We start from the raw sequence: 8,750 nt of genomic DNA, 5'->3' as shown, positions 1-8,750 counted from the left end.
TGTCCGTGAACAAACTGAATGAGGCGCTTTTCATCCAGTACTTCCCCTCCTCCCTTTTTTGTGCGGTGACAATTAGTTTGCTATTCGGACTTGTTTTTAGCTGAAAGAGCTTAAACGTACAACGTGGCCTCCGTTCACAGACGAACCAGTGAACTCACAAGAGTCACTCATGGTGCATCGCGATTCGTGCACAATAATTGCCTATAGCGCGGTATATTAGCGCAGGGTTATGGGGGGAAATGGACCCAGGGCTCCCTTGAAAAAGAGATGCAAGATCTCAATGGGACTCATCTGGTTAAATAAAGGACAAAAAATAGGTTATGAGTGCAACGGCAACATATACCTAGATTACTTTGCATCTACAGACACCATTAATTCACGAGGTTAACGCCAACCCTTCTCTTAAAGTGAGCGAAAGAAAGCTGACAGAAAGATAATTCACATATCTTCACACAAATCAAATCGCATTCTATTAAAATGGCATTTAAATATAGTGGAAAATAGAAAGTATAGACAATTCTGAGGTATAGATGATGGGGTAATAATTTGCTTTTCCCCCCTAAGAGGCTAATCGGCCGTTGTGATGAGTTGAATGTTTCCTAACTTTCTATACATTATCCGTTTAGCCACAACAGGCTAGCGCAGCCACTGCCAGTCGCCTACAGTTCGCTTTAAAATGTAAAAGCATTGCAGCATGGATGTTCTTTCAAAGGGAGACTTAGGGATTTTAAGGGTCTGTCGAAGGCCGCCTAGACGCAAGACCACAGCGCTCCGTCCTTTAGTTGACCTTCCGCTGTCAGGGAGCATTACAAGACGCAGAGATAATCACATGGCACGGTTAACACGTCTGGACACACGGTAAGCTATCACGTTAAACACGGGACGATAGCCCATTCACTTATGACGCCTTTAGGGCTCGGACCATACATTTATTGACGACGACCACAAGGGTTCAGGCCAAAAGAGTTCAAGTGATTTCGACGTCGCAACGATAGGTGTTTGACACCGTCCTCAAACTCTCTCATTAAAGAAAAATCGGAGGGCATAAGAACATCAAGCGTGCATGGGTTGAGGGGTCAAGAGTAGAGCTTGGCCATCTATAGGCTGCTCACAACCTGACTCCAACCAATTTACTGACATTTGGCATCTTCGCTGTTTAGTACAAAACGGTTTTAGTCCAAATATCCTTGCCATAAGATAACGGGAAGTCACCTATCTGTAATAATAGTAATAATAATAATAATAATAATAATAATAATAATAATAACTTCTGTATTGATTTGAACAACCATTTTTATTTTCTTTATGTCTTCATTCGTTGAAACATATGTCCTACTTGGCGCACATGCTCTAAAATCCACCTTTTACACTGAAATTGACTAAATTTGAAATGATCGCGCAAATCAAAATTAGATTCTATAGTACCAATGATTTTAATACATAGATGAACATACATTAGAAAAAATGGGAGGTAAAATGTCACGGCATTGATATTCAACGCAAAGTTCCACCTAAAAATATAATAAAAAATAAAAAGAGATGGTGGGCTTTTTAAGTGTTCTATGTTTTCTTTCCCGTTCTCTTTTTTTCGGTGGGCACTGCTTTACTCTAGGCATCCGATTTTATCGACTGGAAAAAAAATGGAAATTCAGGACTCTTGTATTTATATAAATGTCTTCTGTTCATGTCATTTCAGTTCCTTCTTTGTCTTGGTTAAGCAAAAATGAAATGGAAAAAGAGGATAAATACATTTTAAAGACAGAGCATTCCAGTCGACCTCGGGTGGTTTGACAACCTTCACATAATAATAATTATTATAATAAAAAAAACACAGCCTCTGATACGTTAAGGCAGGCACTGATGTGCTTGTTTGTCTTGCTGATTGTCTGTCTCGATTTCCCTCTTAAATGTGTTCATTTTCTCATCGTCATCCTGACTGGCCCGCGGGGCAGCTCGTGGTGCGGTGTTAGATGTCACATTCGCTGTCGCTCGAAGTGATGGAGATAGCCGACGCGGCTGCTTTGCTCGACAGACTTGCTTCGGGGCTCGACGCGGTTCCGAGACGGTCCACTGCGCCGTCTTCTCCAGTCAGGGATCGAACCGAGCCATTGGACATCACTTGTTGTTGTAACCTATTTCAGTGGAACACATACGAATAAGAAAGAAAGAAGGATTTCAGTGAGAAATGTTCAATGTCTTACAAGAGGAGAGCCTATGGCTACAGTTTTGACGGGTACATTCCTGAAGAGGATTTAGAGTAAGCTATTTAACAGGTCAAATTAGTTTCCAAATATCATCAATATCAGCCTATTATAGTAGCCTACATCCCGGCAGCCTACCAAAACTGCAGGAGCTCGGGGCTGAGTTGAACCTTTGGTGACACGCACCGGAAGAACAAGCGCTGTCAAAAAAGGAGCATCGCTTAGTTCATGGGCCTATCGGCGAGTTATGGAAAGGCTGGGTTATTCTTTACCCAATATGATATTAGGCTTTGCATCCACATAATATGCCAATTAAACAGTGTCTAGGCTACTCAATATGGCAAAATGAATCCCCATTCAAACCGAGAATTTGAATTAATTGAACAGCATTTGAAGCCACGAACTGCAATAAAGTAGGTTGTGTAGCTTTGCTATTTGGAAAGAGGAAAAGCTACCAGCTATATATATACTGAAAGACTGAAGTGATTCACAAATTCAGAGATGTCGACAACCGAGCTTACTATTTTCCAAAAATTACCACTGCCAGCAGCCCACAAGACATAACAAATGTTTACCCTCTCAATAGAATTACCTTAGCCTAACCCAGTTGTAATCGGGCAAATACAGAAACAGATCAGAAAAGATTCATAACAGCTAGTCGTTTCATCGGAATTACTGAGACAAGAAAACATGTAATTCAGCCTAGCTCATGGGCCTCTACAGTTCAAATGATGTAGGCTAGCTCTCTACTGTATTATCCAACGATGTGGCAGCTAAGGAAATACACACCGATGCCTAGTGTTGGTTAAGGTTATGTAATTCCGAGTTTATGGTATTGATATCATAAATATTTTTTGGTTTAATTGTATTGTGTATTTAGTTGGATTGCAAGATCCACCTATTTATTTGTAGGCTACACAACAAATAGGCCCACTGTTACGCGTGCATAAGATAGCCTACTTTTTGTGAAAACAATATCAAGTCCATTCCTGCCAGGAGGTGAACTACACCACGCATATTTGAAAATGCAATGTGTAGCCTGCTGATGTAATACAGATCGAGAATTGATTAAGCGCGTAAATATCGAATTGTGACTGTTTCGTCCACCAGATTCCACCATAAAGAGCTGAACATGTAAACGAACATTCGGCTACAGGGTCTCAATTAAATCGAAAAGGTTTTGGAGTTGTCCGAAATTACTTCAACGATCAACCTAAAAAATGAACTAGAAGACAGGTGCAAGCACGCTTACAATGGAGAAGCTTGGGATATTCACCTGTTTTTGGCCGCCGCGGCTCTGTCCCTTTGTCTCCGGTTTTTAAACCAGTTTCCGACTTGGGTGGGAGTGAGTCCTGTGGCTTGTGCGAGCTCTCTTTTTTTGCTAGGGTTTGGGTAAGGGTCTTGGAGGTACCACTCTCGGAGCAAATGCCGGGTCCTTTCTTTGAAGCAATGAGTCTTTTGTTCACCATCCCAAATTGTTTTGGGTAGTGGGAACTTCTTCCGTACCCTGTATTTGTCCACTGGCCCTAGCGGGCGACCCCGGAGCTTCTCTGCCTCTTGGTAGTGAGACTCCAGCCAAAGCGCTTGCAGTTTGGAATGCGACTCTTTGGTGAACTTGTGGTTCTCCAGAATGTGGTAGAGCTCACGGAAATTCCCAGTGTGAAAAGCCACGATGGCCCGTGCCCGCAAAACCGACTCATTTCGGTTGAGAACCTCGCAGGCACCAGGGGCGACCGGCAGCGACCAGAGGAACCGGCCGAGGCGTTCGATGTCCCCACTCTCCTCCAAAGTCTCGCATACCCCCGCGACCTGCTGGGGACTGAAATTCAAGATTGGCAATTGAAACATGAAGGCTTCTATTTCCCCCCCTCGTAGTCCTTGCTACCTCTCTCTCTCTCATACACGCGCCCTCTCCCCCGTTTCCTCTTCGTCGCCTGATCCAGACAAAAAGGCAATTCCAAAGTCAACAGATCAACCGTTACACGACACACACAGGAGAGGATGCCCCTCTGGCTGACTACGGCAGCCTCGGTGGGGGAACTGGGGAGCTCGAGAATACGAAGGTGAAGCGCAAGACTCGAGATATTTTTGAGGGGGAAAAAGACGTCCAGTCCTCTTCTGATTTTCTATTGGACTTGGCAGATTGGTTGCGTAGTTTCCAAGGACGCTTGTCAATCACTGTCAAGTGTGCCAATCACGCGGAAAGCAGCGCAAATAGATTTCAGCACCTCCCCACTTTCAACAGCGCCTTTTAAAATGTAAACATTTCCGACCTATTCGTTGTTGCCTTTAACCAAGGTGATTGGCTATTCGCGCGATTGTCTAGTTGTAAATAGTGTTGTTATGAATAATTTTCGCTTAAAGAAAAAAATAATCGATTCATCATACAAAAGGTCCGGCTGTCATGGCTTCTTTCTGTTGTTGCGTAAAAAATCACAAGCACAGAGGCGCCATTACAAATCGAGAAACCTTCCCGTTTTTCACCCACAAAAGTTTAATGCATCACCGTATTTGGGTAAAGATCGCACATCTTGAAAGCGATTGGTCACAATTTTGCCCTTTCTTTTTGGGTTTCGGGATGGTTTCCGACGAAATGCATTGTCTTTACGCGCGGCGCTCTCCGGCATAATATAACGGGGATAGGACGAACATGGCAGCATGCGAGGCTCTACTCAATTATGCATCAAACAATATGAGCAGCAGAGACATCTGACAGCCGAATGCAACGAATCATTGGTCGGTCAAAATTAATAAAGCTGTTGGAGACTTGAAACGAGGATACAGACGACAGCATATGCGGAAAGCATTCTGCTTCGATACAGTTACATTTTGGACAGCTGAATGCTGATCATACCAGTCATAAATATAACCTCAATCACGACATGTAAACATACGGTTGCCTTATTTATGGCAAAGTATTTCTCTCAAATAGGCAGCATTAAGGGTACTGAGGCGAATTTACGCGTGTGGAACTTATTGCTCTGTATAGATTATGCTGAAATAAATTCTAAAATAATTCGAAATATGCGGACTGCATGCACAAATAAGCAATTGCTCCGGACACTCGTTGTTTGTTTATTATTATGGGCTATTTGTAAATTATTATGCAGAAGCCTCGTGTGGTGACAGGTGCATGGATGCACGCACTATTGCACAAAGACACAATGCCTGCCTCTCGCGGATCACAGGAAAACAGCAAAAAATATCCCACGATATGAGGAAATGTGGAGCAGCAGCTGACTAGAGCCGTTTTAGGATCAGCCACAGCCCGCTTTGTGCTCGGGCTGCGGCGGTAAATAAGACGGCGGATAGATAACGCAGATGGTTTGAAGTGTCGGGTCAGATTATTTCACGGCTGGCTACAGTGGAAAAGTTCATTCTGACGGAAAGCCCCTGATATTATTTTCACAGATCCACACAGTTCAATTGAAGAAAGCCCTTCAGGGCCCTTTATGCATGATGTATGAGCGGCGTGTACTTCCAGTTATGGAACTACCGTCTGTATGATCTGAGCTGCTCATTTTCATGCACAATACTCATGCCACCGGGAATGGCACTTTTCATAACGTCATGATCCACATGTCTCATTTCCGAGACAAGTATGACCCAGTCTATGTCAAATGTAGCCTGCGACACTGAGTGATGTTCTGAAAAAACAGTTTTTTATTTTAACAGGTATAAAGTTGACAGACTTTATAATAGTGAGGCAGAAATAAAGCAAACATGTGCATTTAGCCTACTTAATTAGCCTGTGTATTATTTTATTACAGCAAAATAACTGTGTAATAGCAATCCCATTATTACTGTCACTAAGGTATTGATAATTAGACTAACCGCCCATTAATCATTGTTGCATGCCACATCAGAATACGCTCATTTCTAAAAACATGGAATGAATGGCTAATACCATACTTGTAGGCTAAAGTTGTGTCGACGCGTTGGAAATGTCATTATGGTGGATATGTGTAGCCATCACTAAATAATGCATAAGGATAGTCTGGCAAAGTGAAATTTAGGCCACATTGAAAATACATGACCTGAAATTCGGTGATGCATTTGATTGATATAACAACGCGTTCAGGGAGTTTGTTTAATTTTGTGAAGTATTTGGTTGAATAACACAATTTAACCCGCTAATGGGTGTAAAAGATAACATGTGGGGTGGGGGGGCATTTTAGCGTTGGTTCAAAGGAGATTCAGGCTACATTTTTTTCAGCTCTCAAGAGGGTGTGAATATTTTAGTCTTATTTCACGAGAAAATGGAGGGGACGGCTAAGTTTAAAGTTTGAAAACATTTTCCCAGGGAAATGTTTTCAGCATTAGGTAGTCTACCATGAGACTGTGTATTCACTAAACATCGTCTAAGATTCAACGCCAGTGGGTGAAGACTCCAGTATAAATAAAGGATTTTAGAGTGCAATACAAAATAAGCCTAGACTACCCGGGTCATGAGACTGAAAGAGACCAGGGAGACGGCGTTGTATCGGAGGCATGACATGCTAAAGGCTTCAAAAATTTAAGGCACCTCTAAATAATTAACGTTTAGTCTTGTACGTTTGAAATATCCAAGGCCACTGTGTCATTTTAGAAGAGAGATGGGTTACTCAGAAAAAAAAAAAATTACAAGAAATATAGGCTATTTACCATATTCGCAATTAATTAATAATCCGATTAGCCATTTGGTTTTTTTCCCAGTAATGTTTGTCATCAATTTGTCAGTGGCTGCAGGCAGTTTAAAATAGGCTACAGATATTGTTGGTGTCATAATTTGATATAACTTGATCTGGCCACTTAATTAAACTTAGGCTACTACTAGGCTACTAGACTAGAAATACTAGGCTACAATATATTACAATAATAGTAACACCCACAATGTAATATAATAATAATAATAATAATAATAATAATAATAATAATAATAATAATGTTATAGAATATAAACAATAGGATTATCGCTGAGTTTAGCCACAATAGTCTACGTAGCCTATATGCATATTGACATATTTTTCCTTAGAACTCATTCCGTTCCTTACTTTCAGTGAGATCGTCTGTTTGGGTGAAAAGGCACCATCAAGGAAAGTTATCAGAGTCCTCCCATGGGTAAAATTGATTTTTAGACCATCAAGCAAAAGATGGAATAAAGCAAAAGAATGTTATAAGCCCTAATTATGAGTAACAAAATTGCTTTATTTGGGAGGAAGGCCTAAACAACTTCGAAATGATAAAATAGACTGAATGATGTAGCCTAGTGTTAAGAAGTTAGATACAGGGGGAGAATTTCAAAACTGCATATTAGGATTGAATGATATAAAAAGTGTTAGGTTGCAAAGCACTCTCAGTTCACAATAAACTGTATGTGCAAAATGTCTGTTTTACAACCAAATCAAACCTAAGTAACCAAACCTACACTGGAAATGTAAATTTCATACCAAGTAGCTTTCCATTTTAATAGACTCTGAACACACATTTTTAGACCAATGAGATAACAGAATGGCTCATTTACAGTGCCCCTGGATTGCTCGTTACAATGTACCTATACTATACAGTATTGTCTTTTACACTATGAATAACACATATGAACAACACATTAATGTGCTGTAATTATACCTACAAATAATTGCAATTGGGGGTTCAAGTTAGGATTAGGGTTAGGGTTATGTAAGCACAGCATATTGAGATCCTGTTATATATTGCTAATTAGTATGATAGCAATGTGGTATGTCAGTCCTTACCATTGGTTGTTGAATCTTCTATGATTAACCAAACAGAGTATACTGTTTACAAAATAATTAAGCACTATATCACTGTATGTAGTAACCCTATTCTGAAACAGAAGATGTCTATAATATGTGGTATGGAATAGAATAGAATGTAATCATTGTATTCAATGCATTCATTGTCCACCAGGGTGTCTTCACCTGAACAACAATATAAGAATAAAAAAATCAGTCAGACAAGGTTACATTACACGATAATGTGACAACAGTTCATGTCACTGTCTATGGCTTAAATCTGATCACCCAGATGGCACCTGGGAAGAAGTACATTTACATTCTGTATAGTTGCTAGAGGGACTTTATAGCCCCTCCTGAAGTTCAAAAGCTCAAGCATACTGTATACTGACAGTCCTCTCCCAAATACATGCCACTTTTGCTTCAAGGTGCAGGCAGGCAGATTGCCCCTCCCAAGGTCTCAGCATTCAGAGCAAGATTTGTACATCCACGGTCTATTTCCTAGAGTCCTCTGGAGTTGTGTTATAGTTGTATGGCACTACACTTGACCTAGTAGGGGGTGGGGGAGTGGGGGGGCACCATAGATATATGGCGAGGAGGTTGTCACCGAGCCGAATAAATACATGAATGCATAAATGTCAGTCTTTCATTAGAGAAGTGACAGCCAGGGTGAGGATGCAAATGGTGCGGCCGCCAGAGAAGAAAACAGAGCGAGGCTTCCTTTCAGAGTCTAAGGATGTGCTTGTACGCCACAAGTATGGGGATGCTGGAGACGGTGAAAGCGGAGATTATGAAATGAATCTCGCAACTGGCTGTA

At 41.2% G+C, this 8,750-nt stretch overlaps 1 protein-coding gene across 1 annotated transcript; it reads right to left on the bottom strand.

Annotated features, from left to right (window-relative positions):
• Nucleotides 1-1,182: 1,182 nt before the first annotated feature.
• six6b (SIX homeobox 6b) lies at nt 1,183-4,736 on the bottom strand. Its single transcript, XM_048250491.1, has 2 exons — nt 3,478-4,736; nt 1,183-2,132 (listed from the first exon to the last, which is right to left on the bottom strand). Exons 1-2 carry the CDS (start codon nt 4,047-4,049, stop codon nt 1,967-1,969), a joined length of 738 nt encoding a protein of 245 aa, XP_048106448.1. The 5' UTR covers nt 4,050-4,736; the 3' UTR covers nt 1,183-1,966.
• Nucleotides 4,737-8,750: the final 4,014 nt, after the last annotated feature.

Source organism: Alosa alosa, chromosome 8, assembly GCF_017589495.1.
Source record: "Alosa alosa isolate M-15738 ecotype Scorff River chromosome 8, AALO_Geno_1.1, whole genome shotgun sequence".
In the NCBI taxonomy this organism is placed as follows: Eukaryota; Metazoa; Chordata; class Actinopteri; order Clupeiformes; family Clupeidae; genus Alosa; species Alosa alosa.
Note: the sequence above shows the minus strand (reverse complement) of the source record. Positions and strands in the feature narration are given on the sequence as shown.

Coding starts and splice junctions, on each gene's coding strand:
- six6b (XM_048250491.1), bottom strand. CDS start 4,049: ATGTTTCAATTGCCAATCTTGAATTTCAGTCCCCAGCAGGTCGCGGGG. Junction 2,133..3,477: donor GCCGCGGCGGCCAAAAACAG/GTGAATATCCCA, acceptor CCACTGAAATAG/GTTACAACAACAAGTGATGT.